The sequence below is a fragment of the Tinamus guttatus genome, unplaced genomic scaffold (assembly GCF_059628265.1).
Source record: "Tinamus guttatus ecotype Peru unplaced genomic scaffold, ASM5962826v1 Tinamus_guttatus_pri_ptg000030l, whole genome shotgun sequence".
Classification (NCBI taxonomy): Eukaryota; Metazoa; Chordata; class Aves; order Tinamiformes; family Tinamidae; genus Tinamus; species Tinamus guttatus.
This window is the reverse complement of record NW_028288564.1, coordinates 3,743,180-3,767,217: the sequence shown is the minus strand read 5'-3', so window position 1 is coordinate 3,767,217 and position 24,038 is coordinate 3,743,180. Positions and strand designations below refer to the sequence as shown.

Genomic DNA, 24,038 nt, shown 5'->3' with positions numbered 1-24,038 from the left:
AATGTAGTGTGGAAGACGTTGTAGTATTTATTACATTTCATAGAGATTAGACCTAAAATATCCTGATATTTAATTGGATACTGCTGGAAAAAATATAATAAGCTGCAGATGTTTATGCTTTATCTTTGCTTTGTTAACTCCTCTGTCGTAACTGTTCATTTTCCCTTTTTCAACTTGTAATGTTTCAGTCATGATTTGTCTTTTGTCTTCTCTCCATTTTGGTTCTCTATAGGTAGGCAAATTAATAACTTCTTTAAGCCTGATTATCGTATAGAACCAATCACTATTTCTGGTAGCAAAAACACAACACATTCAGAATACATTCTGCACTGCCTGATAATAGCCTCTACATTTGGTTTCTGAATTCCTCTAAATATCTGTTTGGAAGGTTATTTTCAGAAATCAATGTCTGTAAATCTTTTGTGAGCAGATGAACTTGTTATCCTTATTTATTTTTAGAACTCAACAAAACTGATAGATATTTCCTTGTGACTTATTTGTAAAATCTTTGTTAGGGATATCTTTTTCTGTTTGCTCTAGCAAACGTAAGTAGTTCTACAGTGTTCACAGCCTTCCTGCTATGACTTTATCCTGTGACTGTCATAGCTTCTGCCTTGGCTTTCCAAGAAATGAAAAGCAATTAAGAAATCACAGGCTGAATTCTACATGTGTCTGCCTCAACAGTTATCCATCCCAATAAAATCGGAATTTGTATTAATTCATTAAATTTATTAAATTAACATTAATTCATTCATTACCTGTGTTTTCTACATTTCTCATTTGCTCCTTGCTTTTCAGAGATCATATTTTAAGAAACTAAATGATAAGAGAAAGCATGGTAAACATTTATTGGATCATTCATTTACTGATGCCAGTAGCTGAATGAGCTTGATGCTTATCCTCAAGAGTCAAGGAAAATAGCTCAAACCTCAAGCTCCTTTTGAAAGAAGGATTTTCATTGCATGTATCCTTAATGTGAGAATAGTATTTTCCACATTTCAAATAGTGTTGTAAAACTTAAAAAGACATTTTCTATAAAATAGGCTGAGATCATTGGAGGAAAGCTAGTACATAGCAATCCTCTCATTCATTCCAAAGGGTGTAATTTTGGTTTTGAGGGATAACGTCTGCAGTTCATTACTCCTGTGGTAAATCCTAGTGTAAATAGAATTGAGGAGTTTTAAAGAAACTTGAATAAGCCTAGAATTTTGGAATCTTGTTCTTTAAATATGAAGTTTGAGCTTTTACTTACATAAATAACAAATATTATTTTTTTCCTTAGGTTGGAGATATTGTGATGGTAAAAGAAGATGAAACTTTCCCATGTGACTTAATATTTCTATCAAGTAGTAGAGGGGATGGAACCTGTTTTGTTACAACAGCTAGTTTGGATGGTGAATCCAGTCATAAAGTAATAAAATGTTACGCATTTTCTTTTTAAATCAAAGCTGGCCCTTAACTTTTTACAGAAAATATATTACAACTTCATGCATATATGTGCAAGTAGACCTACTCACCCATATAATTTAAGTTTCTACCAGTTAAATTCTTCATTTTTCTTATCATTACATTATTTTAGGAGAAATTTAGAACAGTTTTTCTGGTTGTGCCTGTGCCCAGTATATGCGTGCAGATTACAGAGATAATGCACAAGCCTTTGTTGTATTTATATGCTTTCATGGATGACTGGTTTGTGAGACACTGCAAGAATTTATATATTTAATGTAAGAAGGTACCAAAATAGAAACACTTAAAGTTGTATCTTACTTGAAATAGGAGGTCTTATATGGAAGCTAGTAAATGTACTTCACACTGAACTGAGAGTGAAGTAAGAGTATCTACAGATTAGTATTTTGTATATGTCATTACATTTTTATCTTATGTACAGCTTTCTGTCCATTCCAGACTTACTATGCTGTTCAGGATACAAAGGCATTTCACAATGAGCAAGAAATTGATGCACTACATGCTACCATTGAATGTGAACAACCTCAGCCTGACCTTTATAAGTAAGAAAATACTTCCTACTTGTTTCATTTAAAGAATCCTACCAATACATTATAACAGTGTCTTCATGAGAAGATCCTGGCTGAGTCTCTGTCATCCCAGAGTGGGCTCAAATTACATTAACCATCTACTTCCTGCAAGAGTCCCCTCAAGGCTCCCCAGGGCACCTCGGTTCACATTGCTAGGAGAAATCCCAGCTGTACTGCTTACAGTATCTTTAGAGAACATTTTTCTGGCTGATGGACAGTTACCTGGCACTTTGAGAAATCTCTGGATGTCCTGTCTGCCCTTGTGTTGTAACAGGCAGGAGAAAGAAGACATCCCAGGCTGCTTCTTTGAAAGCCCATAGGGCCAACTTAGCAATGCATTTTAACTGCAGGCCTTGAGAATGGTGTTTTTAGGTATTTTTGCAAGCCTTAAGTATAGAGTTTTTAGATATCTTGAACTCTGGCCACATTCAGGTTGGTTACAGTGCTGTTTCATATCAAGTCTGATATGAAGTGTCTTTAGATATGGCTGTACTCTGTTGTGTTTTTTCGTGCTAAACATCCTCTCTGCAAGTAGGTCACCATCCTCTGAATATGAGTGTTTTAGTTCCATACTAACACACCTACCAACTCCCCCCAGTTTACTCTGCAGTCAGACTTACCTCTTTTGGTTTGAAGCACCCAGTTGAACACTATCATTTAAAGTATAGATAAAATGTACTTACAGTTATTCAGAGGGAAAACTGCCTATTTGCTTTATGCTTTTGTTTTGATTTGTTTTAATTATATTGTACGCTTTATAATGGATTCTAATCACATTGTTACAGGTGTAATTGAATATCTTTTATAGAAATACAAGATTTCCTTTTAGTTTATTTCTTGGGTGAAGTCCTTGTAATCTACATTATAAAAAATAAAAGTTTTGGGACATACCTATATAATAAGCTTTGCTACTAAACTGCTTCTGTTTTATTCTTGCAGATTTGTTGGTCGAATAAATGTTTACCATGATAGGAATGAGCCTACTGCAAGGTTGGTAAAATACAGATTTTTTTACGCAGAATATCAACATTTTTAGGATGTAGTATGTATCAGTATCATTTATCAGTTTCTGCCTAGGATCTGGTCTGTGTCAGCAAAGACAAGACTTCCTGTACCTTTTTTTTTTTTTTTTTTTTTTAGATCTTACCAGCAAAGAGAACAACAATAGGAGGGAAAGGCTGCTCTCTTGGATTATGTGTAGAGCCCCAGAATATGGGAAATAACTCCATCCTGGCTAAGAATATTCTTTGCCTAAATTTATCTATAGATAAGTAGCTTCCTATCTCAGTAAACGAGGAGGAGGGAGGTCCACCAGTGTCACTGCTCTCTCAGGAAGCAGAAGTAGGACTGTGCTGTAGACGAGTGCAAAGGTCTCCGTCACCGGCCAGAGCAGTTCATGCAGCGCTCAGCTGCTGGGGGCTGTGCTCTTTCATGTCCCAGTCTGGTTGTTCGGGAATTAACTTGGATGGGAGAGGGAAGAAGAAAAAGTAGAAGAAAATGCTCCTTTTTGATCAAAACCAGTGATAGACTGATCTGTATAGAACACATTGAAGGAGAAGAAAACTGTGGCCTTAAGGCTTATATTCCTTGCATAGCACTATTAGAACAACTGGTATTTTTTACTATATTGGTGCGTAATATTTTATGCCCCCAATCATTCATACAAAACACTTCATTGGTGTAAATGGAACTGCTTTCATGTTCTACATCAAGATTGCTTTTTGTTTTTTGATCAGTGTTTTCTGTACTGCAAGAAAATTTGAATAATATCCAAAAGTAATGAAGCTATTTCTTTCTGTATTTTCTTTTACTATATAAATAGAACCTGGCAATAGTTTACTATGTCAGCCAAGGTGTTCTGCATGCTCCATGTCTATAAAGTGGTCCTATGGTTGTTTATATTAACATATTGTTATTATTTGAAATTGCATGGGTTCCTTTAACTAATTTCTCTTACTTTCAATAAATTATTTTACCTATGTCTTTATACATTCAAAAATATACAATAAGTACATTATATAACAGCATTTAATAGAAGTAATATAGAGAATATATTGTCTTTAATAAGTATTTCTAACATGCATAAACCAAAAAACATCTGAACCAGTTACAGAATCTCAGGATGGTTAAGGTTGGAAGAGACCTCTAGAGATCATCTAGTCCAACCCCCCTGCTCCAGCAGGGACATCCAGAGCACGTGGCACAGGGTGGCATTCAGGTGGGTTTGGAAGATCTCCAGAGAAGGAGACTCCACAACCTCTCTGGGCAGCCTGTTCCAGGGCTCTGTCACCCTCACAGGAAAAAAGTTCTTCCTTGCATGAAGATGGAACTTCCTGTGTTTCAATTTGTACCCATTATCCCTTGTCCTGTCACTGGCCACCACTGAAAATTGTTTGGCCCCATCCTCCCTACATTCAACGCTCAGGTACTCGTACACATTGATGAAATCTCCTCTCGGTCTTCTCTAGGCTAAACAGGCCCAGCTCGCTTAGTCTTTCCTCATAAGATAGATGCTCCAGATGCTCCCTTAATCATCTTTGTCGCTCTACGCTGCACCCTCTCTAGAAGCTCAATGTACTGGTTAGCCTGGAACTGCACACAATACGATGTACACACAGTTCTTTCACAAATACACACCTTTCAACTAAAATGAGAGTTTATATTTAGGTAACCAAACGTGGTTTGCTTTGAGATGCATTCACCATAAATACTGGAAAGAAAACTGTTATCTTCTCAACATGTTGGAAAGTGAGGTTGCTAGTTCAGTTGTGACATTGTGAGCTTAATGTTGAGCTTAATGTTAAGAATCTACATATAAATTTTTAGCTTTCACTTACAGACTTTATATTTAGCCTATAAATACTAATTTTGTTATGCAGAGTAAAATTAATCGAGTAAACTTATTTTGCATTTTACATGGCTTCTATTAAGGTCTGTTTTCTCTTTCTAAGTATTTACATTTTGTAATACTTACCTTTCATAGGCCATTAGGATCTGAAAATTTGCTTCTCAGAGGAGCCACTTTAAAGAACACAGAAAAAATCTTTGGTAAGTATTTGTGTCGATTATTTAAATGTTTTCTGAAGTCATCAGTGAACACCAAGCAAGGCCAAAAGTCTGGAATTATTACTGAGCAAACAATTTATATTGATTCACATTTTTTTACAAGGTTTACTACTGCCATTAATACAGAAAAGCAGCTATTGTTGAAATACAATGCCAAGGACACTGGGATTTTGAGGAGTGGGTATTTATGGTTTAATGTTCAAAGATTAGTGAATATGTCTTAAATTTTTAATGTCACTATATATCTTTTGAACAATCAGTGTGAATTAAAGTGTTGTCCCTGTTAGTAAATGTACAATATCAAAAAGTCGAATGTCAAAGCAGACAGATTCTAATGAAATATAAAATATAGCTGATGAAAACAACAAAAAAAAAATCAATGTAAACTGCTCCTGACTCAAAATTAATTTTTCCACCATACAGTGTATTTTGTATATGAAATGTCTTCCTTCCATGGCAATTTTTAAATATTTTAGCAGAAACAGAAAGCATGGAATTAAATATGTTCTTCAAGAAGACCTCTTGGGAGTAGTAGTTCCACTGTGTCAAGCCAGACAAGGATAGAAATCAGGGGCATTTGGTATCATATTTAACTTCCTTCTCAAGGAAAGAAGAGCATAAATAGCAACTCTGCCTAGAATATCAAAATCTTGCAACTGTTTTCCAAAAATAGTGTAAAATGTATTTATTCTATTAAAGTTGCTCTTTGCCTTTTACTGGCATCTAAAATAGATTAAGTAATATGTTTAGTTTGTAGCAAGTATTTCTATAAATTTCAGAGGGTAATTTTGAAATTGCCATTACCCCAGCACAATCCACTTACAAAATTACATTATTTTAGTACGGGCACAAACGTGGTGATTTAATATATACTTTAAATCTTTTTTTATTTATAGCAGCTTTTAGTTGTTATTTAATCTTCTGAGGTTTAGTCTCCAATCTGTATTGTTAAAAGAGATGTAAAAAATCTTTTCATGAATTAATAGATTTTCCTAAAGAGAGCAAAATCGCTAAATTTAGAATGTAAATTGTGCATTGTGAAAGAAATTTCAGTATATGCTTAAACTATGGTGTCATTGAAAAAGAGCTTAGAAAGCCTGGATGGTTTATTTGAAGTCCATGTTTGGTTTGGCTTCGATATGTATCAGAAAACATTCTATAAATTGCAACTATGAATCTAGAATGGGATAGAAATGCTCTTTAGTATTATCCCCTAAGAATGAAAATATTAAAACCAATTCTAATTTTTTAGTATCATCCAGGTCTGTCTTCTTTTTCTTCAGACTGCAGAGACTTAGAGAAATGATGTAGTATAACTATCTAGTGAGCTGTGCTTTTATTAAATGTATTGTGTAATCTTCATTAAAGCAGGTTCTCTCATTTTAGGTGTTGCTATATACACCGGCATGGAAACTAAGATGGCTCTAAATTACCAGGCAAAATCACAGAAACGATCTGCTGTAGAAAAGTAAAATTTCTAATATTTTTTGGGGAGGGAGGAGAACTGTGTGTTTGCTTGAAGGAAAAAAGGGAATATCTGCATTTCACTAACAGTATATCTTTTGTTGGCTAAAGTAAAAGAGAGGTGGAAGAACTTAACATTCATGTTTTTCTGTGTTTCATGTGTGACTCATAAAATATGATGCCATAGAAAGTGAGGTTCTTGTTCCTAAATTATTACATATTAAAGAACATAATGGGATGCTTACCTTTTTAATATAAGATATATTCTAGAGGACTTTCCTCTCATTGGTTAGAGTATGCCTACTGATAGTTTGCAAGATTAGCTGCTTTAATACCTAAGCCTTCCTTTCCTTACAATTAAATATTGAATTCGGTATAAATAACTCCTTTGATGCACTTCAGCTTGGATGAACTGCAGTAACAGCCTATTTTTTGGCAGATTTGACATGTTTTAGCTAAAATAAAAACTTTAATTTGAGCACAATATGATGGGAAAGGAAAACACTTCCATCCTCAAGGGATGAGCTGGCATGGGTTGCTTATTTTTAAAAATAGATAGGAATATTTTCTGCTCTACTATTTGAAATCATCGGATCGGCGTAAGCTGTCTAGCCCTTTGGAAAGAAATGTTATCATCAATTAAGACAAACCCTCGTGACCAGCTGATAGCTCTTCCCCTGCACAGTGGTTGAGCAATGATGATTTATCTCTTCCTGTTGCTAACGGTGTATAACCCAGGGCTTTTAGTTCATGCCCAGCATTAATTTCAGTGTCATTTTAAATGTGAAGTGTTCTTGCTCTTTTTTTTTTTTTTAGGTCTGTCTAGAAACATTTAAAGCATTGCAGGTACATAGCAAAATGTTCTAGATACATTTATATTTCTGTAAAAGTGCTTATGCAAATTTTTTTTACTGGTTCAGGGAAATGGCATAATAATGTCTACTGATAACAAGCCCAATCATTCTGTTATGACTCCATCTGTGCTATTGTTTTTACTAATGTAGTAGATCTGGTAATGTCTAACACATATTTCACACGTACTTACAGCAGTTAATGTTTTAAATAGAAAGTGGTCCTCAGTAATACTGCTCTCCATTGGAAAAGCACTGTAGAAAAGTTGCTTAACTTTGTTAGACTCCTAGCAAATGTTTGGAAGAATGGAATACAGGTATGAACGTTTTTTATAAACTCTGTCATTAATGTCCTAATTGATTTTTCCTTTTTCTTTCTTTCTTTCTTTTTTTTTTTTTAGATCAATGAATGTATTCCTTATTGTATACCTCTGTATTCTAATCAGTAAAGCGCTAATAAATACTGTCCTGAAGTATGTGTGGCAGAGTGAGCCATTTCGTGATGAGCCATGGTATAATCAGAAAACAGAGTCAGAAAGGAAAAGAAATCTGGTATGGAAAAAATAAAATATCAAAAAAGTTTCACTAAACTCTAAATTTGTAATAATCTCACTGAAAACTTTATACAGACTGCTTACCAGTCAGGAACATCACTCTTTTGGTAACAGTGGAGACAGTGTATTTGGAAAGTTTTTTAAGTTTTTGTCTTTAAGCTGCATGTGTTAAGTGGAGGGAACATAATTAAATATTTAAATGATTTTGCTTTGGTATAAAAATATATGGAACTGTTTTGGGATTTCCTGCCACTGATGTCAGGTACTAAATAAAACGAAAACTTTTTTTCAGAGAAATGTAGTCTGAAAGGAAATTACTGATTATATGATTACTAATGGTAATCATATAACAGATATTTATTCAAAAGAATCTTCTATAGGAATTGCCCACCACTTCTCCACATGCTGGAAAATACCCTTCAGAAGCTTATTGTTTGATATAACCCTGTGACTCTGGCCTACTGCAGACTGAGACCTCTAGAAAGCAGGAGAGTTGCCAGTGTGTGAAATCCATGCAGCAGCAAGGAGTTAGTCAGGCAAGAATACCCTGGTGATCCTACATAATGAAATGTGCCCACGTTTACAGAAGGCATGATGTTATTTCAGTAAATACTCTCAATTTGGGAAGGGGGAAAAGTTCCTTCTTGACTCCGAACGCACGATAAACGCAGAGGAACTTAGCATGGTAGAGGTTTCTCACTAGTACTAGTAATACTACTTCAGTCTGCCCAGCAGTTTGGCTGTATCTCTGCCAGTGAAAAACATTCTGTAGCCTAGTTATTTGTACATACTCTACTTGCATTGATATGGTGAGAGGAAACCCCTTTATTTGATTAATGAAAAGCTGCCTGAAGTCTGTAAAATCTAGTAATCCTTGCATTATTCATTACTGCGCTCTCTTTCTTGTAGTCAGTGCATACAAATTTTATTGCTTTCCATGTTCACATAAAGTTGCTCACAATTCTTATGTAGTCACTCACTTTAATTGCTCTACAGATTTGCAATAGAAATGTGTAACTGTACTCTCCGCTTGTGTTTCTGTAGAGGAATACAAAACTAAAACTTCAAGTGAAAAGTTTTCTTTTTCATGACTCATAATTCATTAAGTGTGTTAAAGATGTTAAAGTCTTGTGCTGAACTCTGAGCTGTGAATGGCATCACTTACTGTTTGAAAGTTATTAGAAACGCTAATTTGCAAATGTTTTTAATGCCCTTTGAATTTTTGATAATACATGAAAATTAATATTTTGATCTTGTTTCTTTGGCAGTTTCTTCGAGCTTTTACAGACTTCCTTGCATTCATGGTTCTTTTCAACTACATTATTCCTGTATCCATGTATGTCACTGTGGAAATGCAGAAATTTCTTGGTTCTTATTTCCTTACCTGGGATGAGGAAATGTTTGATGAGGACACAGGGGAAGGACCACTGGTGAATACTTCTGACCTCAATGAGGAGTTGGGACAGGTAAATTTAATCAAAAATGTGTAACTGATGATAAATTGGATAAATAACTGTGCTAGTGGAATGTAAAAACTTCAAGACAATTACAGTTTCTCTCCATTGACTATAGAAGGATATTGTGTTCACATCTAACCTTTTTATAGTGAAAATCAGATGGAAAAGCATTCTTTTTGTGTGACTAAACTGAGTTTAGTACAAGTTCATTCCAGCGGAATGAGTGACCCACCGTCTCCTTTTCCAGAAGTTTGCTATTTTTAGTGTTCTGTGCTGAGAAAACCTGCATCTTGACCTGGTAGGCCATTTTGGGAAAAGTCTTTGAGCTGAATCTGCTCATTAAAATATGTTTTAATAGATTTTCAAATTAAATAAGTATATAAAATGGTGTCTTAGGCTGTAGATAACAAACTACCTTGGAAAAAATCTAGAAAATGCCTTTTCAAATCAGTGAATGTTAAAAAAGTTAATCCAGAGGGAATGTTCAAATAATATATAACTTCTGTTCTAGTTACTGTGAACAACAATTAGTTGTTTATTTTTTATATAGTTGGTAAATGTTTGATTTGTAAACATTATGATTAAATGAAATAATTAGCTAATTTTCAGTATTTCATTCCTACCTTTACATAATGCTTTCAGTTTAACACATATATACATGCAATCTGTATACAAAATTTATATCCAAAGTTGAGCTTGTGCAGGTCTATCTGATGTTTTGGTTTATAGATTAGTTTATAGTAGAGTTTATATTTTCATTTTTACTATTGTTACCCTTGAATTATGTGGTTTATTGTAAAAGATAAAATGAATTAAAAATTGAATGTTGGGGCAAAAAGGCTGGTTTCAGGACAGTGGCAATATAAACAATGAATTCTTTACTTAGTAGTCTTCATTTATGCTAAGATAATTGTAGTGAGTCTTCACTACAATCACTATCACTAGGGATGGTTGTGGACTCTACAATAAGTGATCAGTAACTGATCAGATGTACATTAAATATTGGTCCCCAACAAATAGCACTTGTGTAAGACATTGAATTGAATTGATATTGAATGTTTTACATTCAATATCAAAAAGAAGCATGAGAGAAGAGTGAAAGTTGGTTAAGCAGTATTTGTAGGTGTTATCAGGCAAAAGATAGCATTGCTGATACTCTTATTTTATAAAATCTTTTGGTGCCCGCATTTCTGTGAAAGAGGACTCCCCAGGAGAAACTGTTGTTTTCCTCTTTGGAAAGAGCCTCCATAAGGGTCTTTAAAGAAAGGTATAACACAATGATTCAGCTATGTTAAGAGACTTTGGAAAATCTCTATTCATATTCTTGTTGTTTTTAATTTGTGCTCATTTGCAGGTTGAGTATGTCTTCACAGATAAAACAGGAACATTAACAGAGAACAATATGGAATTCATAGAATGCTGTATTGAAGGGCATGTTTATGTTCCACATGTAATTTGCAATGGCCAAATTCTCCACGATTGTACAGGCATTGATATGATTGATTCTTCTCCAGGAGGAAGTGGAAAAGTAAGATGACTCTAGGTTCTTAATTTGTGGTCTTTTTACAATGAAACAAAAATATTGAAATGTGCTGATGATGGGAATATTAGGAATATAACATCCTTGAATTTCAGTAAGTAAAGTAGATATTTGCAGGAAATACATCTCAGCATATAACATTTTCTGATTCTATCTTACACTAAAAGTGAATATGCTCTGCACAAAATTTCCCAACAAGTTCCACTTACTGCAGCAGTAAATGGAATAAAATCAAATACAAAAATTTTAAACTTTCTCTGATTAATATATGAAACTATGGAATATCTGGTTTCTATTTTACATTGAATGAATTGTCATTGAATGAATATGTGGTCAGAGAATGAGTTGTGGTCAAATTAATTTAGTTTTAGATGTGAGTGGCACATTAATAACTAAAAAGTGTGCGTGAATAGGATAACCAAAGACAAAGGACAATAATTTGTTAAAATATGTTAATACTGACTCAAATCACACATATCGTTTATTGTGGCAAAATAAATCCTCTTGAAATATGTTGGTGTAGTTCAACAGTCTTGCAGTTCTCAACCGTGAGACCCCAAGAAACATAGTGGGGTCTTCATCTTGGAATTGTAATGATACAGGTGGTACAGCACAGAAGAATATGATCAGACAAAGACAACAGGTAGAACACAGTCTGTATGCATCCATGCAATAAAAATCTTTTTGGTGCGATTTCCAAGCTGTAACCAAAAAATGGTAGACCGTCGTTAACGAAACTCTCTGCTGCTTTCTAGAAGAAGCTGGCAGTAGTTGCCAGAATGCCCAAACTCCTTATACCTGGCATAGCTCTGAGGGGTGTTCAAGCTGTGTAAGAAAGTGAAGCCTGTAGACCCGTTAAAACCTGTGTTTGCTCCAGACCTTCTGTCTCTCGGTCTGGATTCAGGACTCCTAAAATGGTACCATGGTTAGTATTTAATACAAAAATATGTTTAAACAAAAATAAAGGAAAAGGGCTCGTGAAGCACATCTGGCAACTCAGAGGAGGACAAAGATGCACGCTGTCCTTTCTGGCACCAGCTGCATGGCTGGCAATAAACAGTAGTACTTAGTGACAGTGTTCAACCTCAAAAAAAGAAAGAAAAGCTTTCAAAGCGATGCTTAAAAGACATCACACGTAATGACAGTCATTTCTTTTATTTATTAGGAGAGAGAAGAACTGTTTTTCCGAGCCCTCTGTCTTTGCCACACTGTTCAGGTGAAAGATGATGACAGTGTAGATGGATTAAAGAAAAACCAGCTCTCAAGAAGGTCCTGCATATATATATCATCTTCACCTGATGAAGTTGCCTTAGTTGAGGGAATACAAAGGTAGGTGTGTGTGATTAGGTATTAAACATTTTTAATCAGAGATCTGATCACTGAAGTCTAAAATTGTTTTCAACGTAGAAATCCTAATAGTGAACATAATTATTTGTGATTATTCATAGCCATGAATCAAATAAAAATATGTTGTTTGAGAAGAAAGCTCAGTCTTAAATCTTTATGACATGCTAAACTGGATAATTACCTGTTTTACTCATCCTCTTAATATATATTTCATTTTGCAGACTCGGTTACACCTACCTAAGGCTGAAGGACAATTTTATGGAAATTTTAAATCGGGAAAATGTCATAGAGAGGTGAGTAGTTACAGAATACAAACAGACTGGGACTAAGGAAAGGAATTGATGTGCTTGATAAATCTTTCTTTCCCTAAACATTAATTAGTAATTCGGAAAATTCAGAAATTGTACACTTTAGTAGGAAAAATAATAATCTACTGATATTTTGAATTTTGAATAGAGTGTAGTTTTATATTTTCACTTAGTGTGTCAGTTTGAGAGTATATACAATAAGAAAAATGATGAATAAAACAACAAAGGAGTGATATTGATCTGATTTTAGGAACTATTGGTATTTTTCATTTGTTATATGGGAAATAATCATTCCTTAATAGAAAATGGTTAGTGCCCCATGTATTGCTAAGAAATCATCCCTATAATTTACAGGAGGATAATATTCCTAGAATACATTTATATAGCTGTTTCAAGAAAATTTAAAACAGGTATTGTTTTTTTTCTGTTATTCTTCTTTGTAGACCATGTTATGAGTTTATTTTTTGATAGGATATGAGTAGTACAGCTGTTCAGTGGGATGTAAATACTTCTGAAAATGTTACTTTAAACTTCTATAGATTTCTACTGGCAAGGTCTCTTGTATATCTGTTTGCATGTTCTGCTAGCTGCACAGGAATTCTCAGAGGGAAGTATAGGAAACCTGACATTAATTTTATCCGTTTTAGATAATATAGGACTTTTCCAGAAGTTTACTTCAGATTTTTGTGACTAAGTTTGTCAAAATTTCAGTCAGTACAATAATGTGGTCCGTGATTTGTGCTATAGCTATTAAGAATTTTCTTCAAAATGCTTCTCATCTGGAGGTGTAGGCATCCAGCTCCTTGTTGGAATCTGATAGTGTTTTTAATGAAATAACAGTGTGTCCTTGCACAGGTATGAATCCCAGGCCGTTGTAAGAACTTAGAACTGAATGATCTACTTGAACAAACTGATCTGTTTTATAAGCAAAATAATAAAGGAGATGAACCCTGAAGAGATCAGAGTTAAAGATAATAAGATTAATGTTTGTGAAAAAAATGATCTCTGTTAGATAAAAAGAAAATGAGTAAGAATCTAAATGATAAAATTACATAAACTGGTGAGTGATACCATACAGATAACACAGTAGGAACTTGTGTTCATTTTTCATCCTAATCAGGAAAGGAGCTTTGATCATTTAATCAAATCATGAAATAAACTTTTTATTTCATTTTACTGACTTGTCAGTCAGCACTTAGGCAAGATTTATGAAAAGCAATTGGCATTTTCTGAAAAGATATAAATAGCTGAATTTGGGAAAATATTAAATAAGACTTTGGTGTGGACACTGATAGCTCCCAGGCTATCCGTAGGGGTTATAGGTAGTAATCTGTTTGCCTTGGAAGCATTATAATGCTATATTATAAGGTTTCTAGTCTTTTGCTAAAATAAATTATTTGATTAAATATAATTACTGCCAGGGACTAGATACTGAAGAGGATCACTCAGACAAACTCTGTTTCAAGTAACAGGTACTTTAGGCGGCTCCTCCTCTTTTTTAACTTGCTATTTCATTCTGTAGTAGTTCCATATTCCATAGTATTAAATATTCCCTGGAACAATAATTTCCATGCTAGCTTCTGTATGCCTGTTGTTCCCTAACATCAGCAACCATTTAGATTTCTGCAAAAGAAAACCTGTTGAAATAAAAGATGTTCTTTTTCTTTTTCAGATTTGAATTATTAGAAGTTTTGAGTTTTGATTCTGTGAGACGGCGAATGAGTGTAATTGTTAAATCCTCAACAGGTAGGACTATAAGATTCTGTGTCCTGTTAAATGGTTTTACTTCATTTCATTTCCTTTCAGTTTTATCAAAGAATTCATTTATTTTTACCTTGGTCTATGTACTTTTCTGTGTAAAAAAGGGCATTGGGTACCAGTATGTGTGCAAATGTTATACAAATTTTGGAAGAAACGTGTTTTAACAGCTTTGTAATTTGGTGGGGGGTTTGAAGAAAAGACTATTAGCCATTTTGAATTCCATATGTTGTCTTTTTTTAGGTGATATATTTCTGTTTTGTAAGGGAGCAGATTCTTCCATATTTCCTAGAGTTAAAGAAGGCAAAATTGACCAAATACGATCCAGAGTTGAGCGCAATGCAGTGGTAAGATTCCAGCGAGTTTAAAGCATTCGTTAAACTGCTTGTGAAAAATCAGTTTCAAAAAAGTCTACTTCAGCAAGGCCTTCACAGGCTCTGCGAATAGCAGATTGTGTTACTCCCCTGTTTCAATCTCTCCTCCATCTCATCCTCTCGATGGCATTTCTGGTGGGACATAAATGCATTAGATATACAATATTGTATGTTATACCAGAGGTCATCAACTAGCATTTTTGAATGGCATGTTCACAACTGTGATAGTTTGAATTAACTTTTGAATATAATAAATGGGGGGGAAAAAGTATCTCATTCTTGTTTTCAGTCCACTGATTTCTTGCCTTTGATGGCTTTATAAGCTCTCAGAAGACAAAAGCCATTAGAGCACCATTAGTCTACAAATGTGCTTCTTTTGTGGAAACAGTTCAGTGTCATTCTCATACATACATTTTTACTGCTAAAAATGAATATGAGCTGCCCGATTAATTTTAGAAGAAATTCAAAACTTGGTTCTACTCAAACAGTAGTGTTAGGAGTTGTAAAATACTGAAATTTGTGGTGTATAAACAATCGCAAAACCCATTACAATGGAATTTGATGGTCAGATTTCAAGTTGCTGGTGTTCAGTACCCAAAATGAAAGCAAAATATTATTACTACAGGTATGTAAAAAATATCTATAGTACTACCTGCTTTTTTTTTTTGAAGGGAAATTAAAAACTCTTTACAAAGTGCTCTAATAAGCTTCACTGGTGAAGCAGCTGTCCGGTAATTAGAAACAAAGGAAGCTACTGAAACTGAAAGAAGTGTTTAATATATCTATCTAATGTCTATCAAGAGAGAAACCTTTGTGACTGAAAATAAAATGCTGAATTACTGACCTCTAATCTCAAAGACTGACCCCGCAAGGAAGTGGAAAGCTAAACTGAGGTGGTAGTCTTTGCAATAAAATCCTAGACATCAAAATAAAATTTAGTAAATTTTTCAATTTTGTGTGCTTTCAAAATAGTGTTTTCAACTGATTCTTAGCTTTTTCAGCCAAAGAATTTTTCAGAGTATAACATCTTAAGAAATTTAACATGGGAAATATAGTAAAATTAAAATCAAAAATAAAGATACGAATCTACTATTTTCCCTTTATTTTGATTTAAAAAAAAAATTAAATTCCTTCAAAGAACTTGCATATTGATGGAGTTAAAGAAGGACTGTCTGGAAATCAAATTCCACCCCTGTTTTTGCAGTAGTATGGCTTGCTTGCCCTGGATTATCTGCAATGTATTTAGCAACACAACATTGAAATTAGACTCTGCAGAACTAATATTTCTTCTTCTGCCTCCTCCTGCCTAATTAGACAACAAGGGAAGAGGAAAGCTTTACCTTAGCCTTCTTTTCCCTGATGATCCTGTACATTTGTTTCTTTTCTGGAGGGCTACAGGTTGTACCTGCTTCCGGGGCAGCACAGGATCATTCAGACCCATCTTCTAGTCAGATAATTTACTGTGAAAGTGAGCAGGGAGACTCCTCGAGTTAATGGTAAAATGATGCAAAGTTTTCAAATATTCCGGAGTAAAAATACCAAGAAGTCCAAGAAGAGTTTTACAAGATGCATATTGTTTGTCTTGATTACATTTTCTAGGAGGGACTGCGAACGCTGTGTGTTGCCTATAAAAAGCTCACAGATAAGGAGTATTCCAGTGCACATAAACTGCTTCAGAATGCCAAGCTGGCCCTTCAGGACCGGGAAAAGAAATTGGCAGAAGCCTATGAGAAGATAGAAAGAGATTTTATTTTACTTGGTGCTACAGCTGTTGAGGATCGGTTAGTATGTGTCTTAGACTGTTAAGGAATGTTACCATGGTCCAGTGTTTATATATGAGCAAATGGCTGCTCGTTTGAACTCTCCTGCAACTTTTTTGGGCATTAGAGGCAAATCCCTTTATTTGAATCAGTCTCATATTGTTAACTTACTAAGATTAAACTTAGTAACTTTATTATTTAATAGCAATATGTAAGTGTATCAGCATATTCAAACCATTTCCTTGCAGTTAGTATAATACTTCATTCAACAAATAGAGAAATGTTTTGGAGATAAAATTATGAAATGAGGCCTTTGGAAGTGAAGAGAGAATCCTTAGATCTTAAGTTCAAAAACTGTATATTAAAACAGGGAGATGACTTTAGTCACTCAGCAATACTCCACTATTTGACTTAATTAATAACGAAAAGCACTAAAAACATTAAGGACATGTCTTTCATATGAAGCATCTTGTCTTTTAGGCTCAGAGGTGAAACTTGGAGTGCTTTAAAAGTGCCAAAGCTAATTATTTATAATATACTACTCTTTTAAGCTACATTTAGATTCTCAATTTGTGGAAAATTCTTAGAGCTGAAAGCTTTTATTAGATTTTTTTTTCTCATTAAAAGCTTTCAATTTCTGAATTTCTAATTACCAAACTATCTGTCAATGTATGTTGTTAATTGACTTCCACAGACTACAAGAAAAAGCTGCTGATACTATTGAAGCACTTCAGAAAGCAGGAATTAATGTTTGGGTTCTGACAGGAGACAAAATGGAGACCGCTGCAGCTACCTGCTATGCTTGCAAACTCTTCCGGAGAAATACACAAATACTTGAGCTAACCACAAAGAAAATTGAGGAACAGAGTTTACACGATGTGCTTTTTGACCTAAGCAAAACTGTCCTAAGACACAGTGGCAGCTTAACCAGGGATAGTTTCTCAGGGTAAGAAAAAAATCATATTTGCAAGTCAGGAAAAAATGTACATGAATTTTATAATTAACTAAATGATTTTGATAATAGCTCAAAAGCAGAAAAATAATGTGTTTTAGTTTCTATTGTAAGAGTGTGATTACTGTATAGCAGTTAAATATATTTTGGTTCATATATTTACTTTGCCTTTTTAACATGGAAAGAAATAAATTGTACAGCAGCAGGTACATTTTATATGCTTGTGCAATATATTTGTAGTAAAGGAATATTAAGCATTTGTTATACCCTATTCTTCCTATGTCATATCTTCCACATCTAACTTAAAGCATACAGATCTTACAATGTGTGTTTTAACATGTTTAACTTGCTTGTGCGGTGCCCATTTTCTAGGTGCAAAGGTTCATCAGACTTTCTTGTTTTTGCCTCCAGAGTTTGGGAATGTGCACAGAAAATAGTAGCAGGATGCTGCCTGGGTATTCAAAGCAGGCTGAAAACCTTTCACTATAATCTGTCAAACATTCAGTGCATTGTCTGAATTTCATAAAAATAATATTTTGGTTAGTACCATAGTATATTAATACTGTTGACCTATTTGTGCCAATTATAATTAAATACTGAGAAGTGTCTGCAAATTAGTGTTGAATATAGATTACAGAAGTGTATACTCTGTTAAAAATTGCCTTTCTTCTAGTAGTAAAGATGGAGATGCTTAAAAAAATGTTAAAGAACGTTAGTAAATGTGATGTTTTCACACAAACATTGTTCATGATGAAACTGTGCTTCTCGGAAACCCTAGCACAGTAAGTATATCCTTAGAGTATTGAGACTAGAGCACAAATAAACCGTAATGTCAGTTTACACAGCAGTTACTGCTGACCCTGAAGCTGCTGTATAATGCAGAAAAATGCAAGTGAGATTCGCACTAATTGCTCTGGATACTACAGAACAGAGCGCTTGTAGGGTAGCACTCAGAGTAGGCCAAACTGTCATTGCTTGTATCTTCCTACTCATTGATACAGTCACTGAGATATCAGATGTCTATCTTCAAATTGGTGAAATTCTGAACATATTCAATGTAAACTAGCATTAAAAAAGGTTTTGGTAGCAGTCCTATATAAGGAATTTCCTTTCAAGTATATTAGCTTTCCAGTAGTCTATACTAATCTTTCCATTGATTATTTTTCACAAAATAAACCACTGCCAAATTTAAAATATGTCTGAGAATTTTGCAGTGACTCTTAGCTTGTGCTTTATTTCTGAACAGACTTTCAAACGATATGCAAGATTACGGCTTAATTATTGATGGAGCAGCATTATCATTAATAATGAAACCAAGACAAGATGGGAGCTCTGGTAACTACCGAGAGCTCTTTCTTGAAATTTGCAGGAACTGCAGTGCAGTGTTATGCTGCCGAATGGCACCTCTACAAAAAGCACAGGTTTGTGTTTCATTTCTTAATTGCTTGTTAGCTGTGCAGCTATGTAAATAAGGAAAGTTAATACTCTGTACGACTTCTTATGGCAATTAAAAATCGTAACATTCACTTTTGTTTCTTCTAAAATGGAAAATACAAAAAATCATAAAAGAAGAGGGAGGAGTGTCTCCTGGCAAGCAGTTTAGATAATAGTATGCTAAAATGTCACCCTGTCATGCAATCGAATTGGATTTATGTATATATTTTGCAAATGTTGTGGTTGGTACGTGCTGATACATATGTAACAAATGAACTAATTGCTTCTTTTTTTACCTAAAAAGCTTTGAATACTGATAGTAGTTCACTCTCTGTTAATACTACAAGAACCTGAATTATTTCTTATAGTAGATATTGTCTAGTAGATATTGATATATTGTCTCTATTTCTAAACACAAGTGGGAGAGAGAAAAATACAAGTAAAAAATGTGTACTTGATAATTTTAAAATACGTATGTGGTTTTAAAATATGTATGTGGGTTTGCAGCAAGTAAAAAGTTCCTTCCATTGTTGAAGCATCTCAGTTTAAGCTGAAGACCTATATACAAAACAAAACATTCCAATTTATGCTTCTTTCTTTCTCTTCAAATATTATGTCTTTCAGTAGTACATATGGTACAGAGAGGTAGACATTTACTCAGTGAAATAAATATATTTAGCCAGCATTCTTTAAACTGTGAGAAAGTTTATAGAATTTCTTATTTGCAGTCGACAAGCCAGAGGTGATCATTTATAATGGATAAATTTGTAATCCAATTTTGGAACATGTTCAGGTATACATGGAGTCCTGTTATTGTTTCTGTGTCTGCACAGAAAGAGTTGTCATAAAGGACCCAATTGTAAAGGCAGGAAGTAGCTGTTTATTCTTGTGCAAAGTTGTTTTTATCATCTATATTTAAAATGCATTTGGTCACTCGTACATTCTGAAATTAACTTTTAATATGTCTTTTCTTAAAGCATAAAACAAAGAACATTCAGGATAGTTAAGAAAGCAGATTCAGTCTTTAGCTTCAAGTTTCTCTGGAAACCTTTTAATTTATTAAAGCACTTACAAACTATTTAACAACCTCAATAATATCTTCCTTTCTTCTGCATTTCTTTCTACTGTCCATCTCTTCACTTTTCTTACCACCTAATCTCACCTTAAAATACCTTGAAAGTATTTGAAAGAGGAATTTACATTTGTAGTAAATATTTTTAATACAAAGAAACCACGGTGATCTTTATGTATAGTAGTTGAATGGGGCTATTTGTATTTTGTGTCCTTTCACAGAATTTCTAATGTAACTGTGTTGCTCTTTTTTCATAAATTGTGCACTAAATACTGTCTCATGCAAAATAAATAATCCATCAACCTCACAGAGAAGAGTTTTTAACAGTAGTTCTTTTCCAGATTGTAAAATTGATTAAGTTATCAAAGGAGCGTCCTATCACTTTAGCAATCGGTGATGGAGCAAATGATGTCAGTATGATTCTAGAAGCACATGTTGGTATAGGTAAGTGTGCTTTTCAGATTTTTATTTCAAGCAAAATGACAAAAACATTTAATCCATCCAATTAGGAATCAAAGAATCATATTGCTCCATTTATAGACAACTATTAGTGCATTTACCACAGGTACCTTACGAGGTACTGCGGTGCTGTCTTATTAAATTAGTGTTACAGCATTGCTGTATAATTTTTCAAATAATTGTATGTTTTTGGATAGTTCTTTTGTTAAAAAGTTTCATCTTTTTTTTTTTAAGGAATCATTGGCAAAGAAGGTCGTCAAGCAGCGAGAAACAGTGACTATGCAATACCTAAATTTAAACATTTGAAAAAAATGTTGCTTGTTCATGGGCATTTTTATTATGTTAGGATATCTGAACTTGTGCAATACTTCTTTTATAAGGTAGGAGAATGCTTATTCTAATTATTTAAATCTCAAGAACTCATGTGGTAGTACTTAAGTATATACATATATATCAATATATGTATACATATCAATATACATATATATCAATAGATGCAAAGCTAAGATGGGATTTCTGTTGTAACCCAGATAGCGTGGCAAAATACTTTTGTTTAGATATATTCTATATTTTTTAATATGGTTAAAAGTAAAATTTGCTTTTCTCTTTGGTCTTTCTCCCTTAGAAATTCCAGCAAAGACTGTTCTGTTTATTTTCAGTAACTTTTAGATTCTTTCTACAATGGCCTTTTTAATCATGTTGGAAACGGTGTTTGAGAACTTAAATTTACTTAACTAAATTTTCTTAGTTTCTAAATTCAATGAGATAGTGTAGGTGGAGAAAATGTATAATGTGCATCTCCCTGTTTAGACAGTCTGTGTCTAAATGTTGGGATCCAATCTAAGTTCTTTCAGTAAGTTATGGAAAGATTATAGAAAGGAACCTCATGATCATTCAAGACCTTAGGTGTTTGACTGTATGTGTAGCTATGAAAGGATGAATCTGGAGGTCACAGCTTGGAATATCAAAAATTTCTTTGCTGGGAACCATGCTGAGCAAAGTATAAACAACCTTCCTTATCACAGTTTCTGTTCTACTGTGAATTGTACCTTACTTGCTTTCTCTTCACTGCACTGTAGTCCTGGATCAAAAATTGATTGCCCTTGAATTTTGAAACTACAGTCTTACAAGTTTGCTTCCAGAATATTTCTTACAGTATTTTCTTACAGTGTATTTTCTTACGGGATATTTTCTTACAGTACTAACATAAGATGAGAATGGTAATGCTTAATGTTTAATGTATGCAGGTCTTCTACCATTCCTGCAGCATTGACTATTGCTAGATTTATAAAATAGTATGCACAGTTATAGCACTGTGAACAACATGTTTATTGATGCTTGTATTTCACTTGATAATTGTGTCACTTTGTCTTTCAGAATGTCTGCTTCATTTTCCCTCAGTTTTTATATCAGTTCTTTTGTGGGTTTTCACAACAGGTTAGTCCTACAGAAATTTATATTTTTTTAAATCAAATGGATTCTTCATGTTCTCACTGTACCTAGTCTGCTGAGAAAATTGCTAGGTTTCTACAGTTTGCACACTGTAGAAAGAAGAACAGCAATTTTGATTCATGTGATTTTAGTGACAGTTAAGGTTAAGCGACAGAAACTAATTGCATGACTTTTTATAAATGCCATATTATTTTCAAAGTCAGAGCTACAAGAACACAAAATTTTAAAACAGCAATGCAAAAAATTGGCAGAGCTCAGATGATTGTGATCAGTGGCACAAAGTATAGTTGGAGACCTGTAGCTAGTGATATCCCCTAGGGTCAATACTGGGTTCAGTCCTGTTCAACTTATTCATCAGTGACCTGGATGAAGGGACAGTGTCTCCTCAGCAAGTTTGCTGATGGTACAAAACAGGGAAGAGTGGCCAACACTCCAGAGGACTGCACTGCCCTCCAGAGGGAGCTGAACAAGTTGGAGAGCTGGGTGGAATGGAACCTTGTGAGGTTCAACATAGGCAGATGCAGGGTCCTGCACTTGAGGAGGAATAACCCCAGGCACCAGGACGGGCTGGGGAAAAGCTGCTCTGGGGAGCTGGGGATGGATGTGCGAGAGGGTTTGCTGTCTCTACAGGAGTCTTCAGTTGTTCAGTTTGGGTAGTTTAGAGTTGGTCTCAGTGGAACCCATAGGAGGGGACAATATGTGGACCAGACTATTTCTGTCCTCCATACGAATTGGGTGCAAGGGCAGAGTTGTGTCTCACAACTGCAAGCAGCTGTTCAGGGGTATTTGGTTCCATGGTGAGGGATATACTTTTGTATTTTAAACAAGTTGACTCACTGTTTTAAATTAAGCATAGTACAGTGGATTGTGTTTTAAAATTGTAACTAGCTAATTTCTTTTCTATCTACAGCCTTTATATGATACTGCGTATCTAACACTGTACAATATCAGCTTCACTTCCCTTCCTATCCTCTTGTACAGTCTAATGGAACAACATGTCAGTGCAGACACACTCAAGAGAGAGCCTTCCCTATACAGGTAAAATTAATACATTAGCTCCTAAGGTTTGGCTTTTCAGAGGCAAAATCTGGCTCTGTTAGAACCAAAGTACTCAGGATTTCTGTTTCACAAGGTACAAAAGAAAAACCTCAGATATACTGCAATGGAAGGATTGAAGACCACGTGCATTGTATATAAAGAACTATAGATGCACATTTTAACATGTATATTTAAATTCTGTGATCCACACCGTTCATTTGTCACTTAAGCAAATGAGAGCATAATAAAAATGGCTGTCCTAGAAATTGAAAATATGATTTCATTTAGGACTATTTATTTCCTTTAGCCATGAGAAATAGAAGTTCTTTATAAAGAAAAATCATACCATTTCTTCCATATACTTTTATTTTGAGGGAAAGATGAACTGAGTGTTAAGAGTAGACATGTGATGAGCATTGTCTTCTGCGTACTGTTGACTTATTTGCAGGGCATTAAAGCTGTGGCTGTTTTGATTTACTTGTCTTAGCCACTTGAAATACCATCCCTGCCAATAATCTGCATGTGGCCATCTAAATTAGCAACAGTGCTCAGATTTGCTTCTTGCAGCTGCAAAAACAGTGCATTTTAGAGAGTGATTATAGTAGATAATTGAAGGGAAAACATTTTGAGCGTGTAGTAATTGTAGATAAAAGATAATGCTTCAAGTGAGATACCTTAACCTATTTATCTCACAACTGAATAGGGGATTCATTCTGAAAAAATTCCAAGATACTGCCATTGAAGCCAATACCCCTTTTTTCAGTTCTATATTTAAATGTTTCCAGTTTTGAAATTGTAGTTCAAAAGATCTTTCATTTGGGGTTTTGAAAGCTTAGTATAGCATAGTCCTGTTGTTCTAGGGCAGATGAGGCTCGTGTTAGACATATGTGGCCTTGCACCATTTTAAAAGAAAATTGCTAATCTCATGGGGTAACTTGAAGTGCAAAACAACATCAGATGGTCATGAGACACATTTCTTAACGGCTATATGAGTGAAAGGCTTGGTAGATGATAAATGTTTCATGAAATTTTTAAATTCTGGGTTTTCCTTTAACTGTCCTGATGTTATGGCATGTTTTATAGTGATACATTCATATGTACTTTTTCTGTATGCAA

General features: G+C 34.3%; 1 protein-coding gene across 1 annotated transcript in view; it reads left to right on the top strand.

Moving 5' to 3' along the window:
• Positions 1-24,038, top strand: part of ATP11A (ATPase phospholipid transporting 11A) — a 76,339-nt gene that overhangs the window by 34,897 nt on the left and 17,404 nt on the right. Inside the window, exons 6-24 of the mRNA XM_088530055.1 lie at positions 1,283-1,411; positions 1,906-2,009; positions 2,976-3,026; positions 5,020-5,084; positions 6,489-6,570; positions 7,819-7,969; positions 9,240-9,437; positions 10,783-10,956; positions 12,134-12,297; positions 12,537-12,608; positions 14,296-14,369; positions 14,625-14,728; positions 16,355-16,536; positions 17,210-17,461; positions 18,714-18,888; positions 20,315-20,417; positions 20,667-20,812; positions 21,810-21,869; positions 22,795-22,922. Of these exons, the coding sequence (XP_088386181.1) occupies positions 1,283-1,411; positions 1,906-2,009; positions 2,976-3,026; positions 5,020-5,084; positions 6,489-6,570; positions 7,819-7,969; positions 9,240-9,437; positions 10,783-10,956; positions 12,134-12,297; positions 12,537-12,608; positions 14,296-14,369; positions 14,625-14,728; positions 16,355-16,536; positions 17,210-17,461; positions 18,714-18,888; positions 20,315-20,417; positions 20,667-20,812; positions 21,810-21,869; positions 22,795-22,922 (2,414 nt within the window). The remainder of the gene's footprint in view (positions 1-1,282; positions 1,412-1,905; positions 2,010-2,975; positions 3,027-5,019; positions 5,085-6,488; positions 6,571-7,818; positions 7,970-9,239; positions 9,438-10,782; positions 10,957-12,133; positions 12,298-12,536; positions 12,609-14,295; positions 14,370-14,624; positions 14,729-16,354; positions 16,537-17,209; positions 17,462-18,713; positions 18,889-20,314; positions 20,418-20,666; positions 20,813-21,809; positions 21,870-22,794; positions 22,923-24,038) is intronic.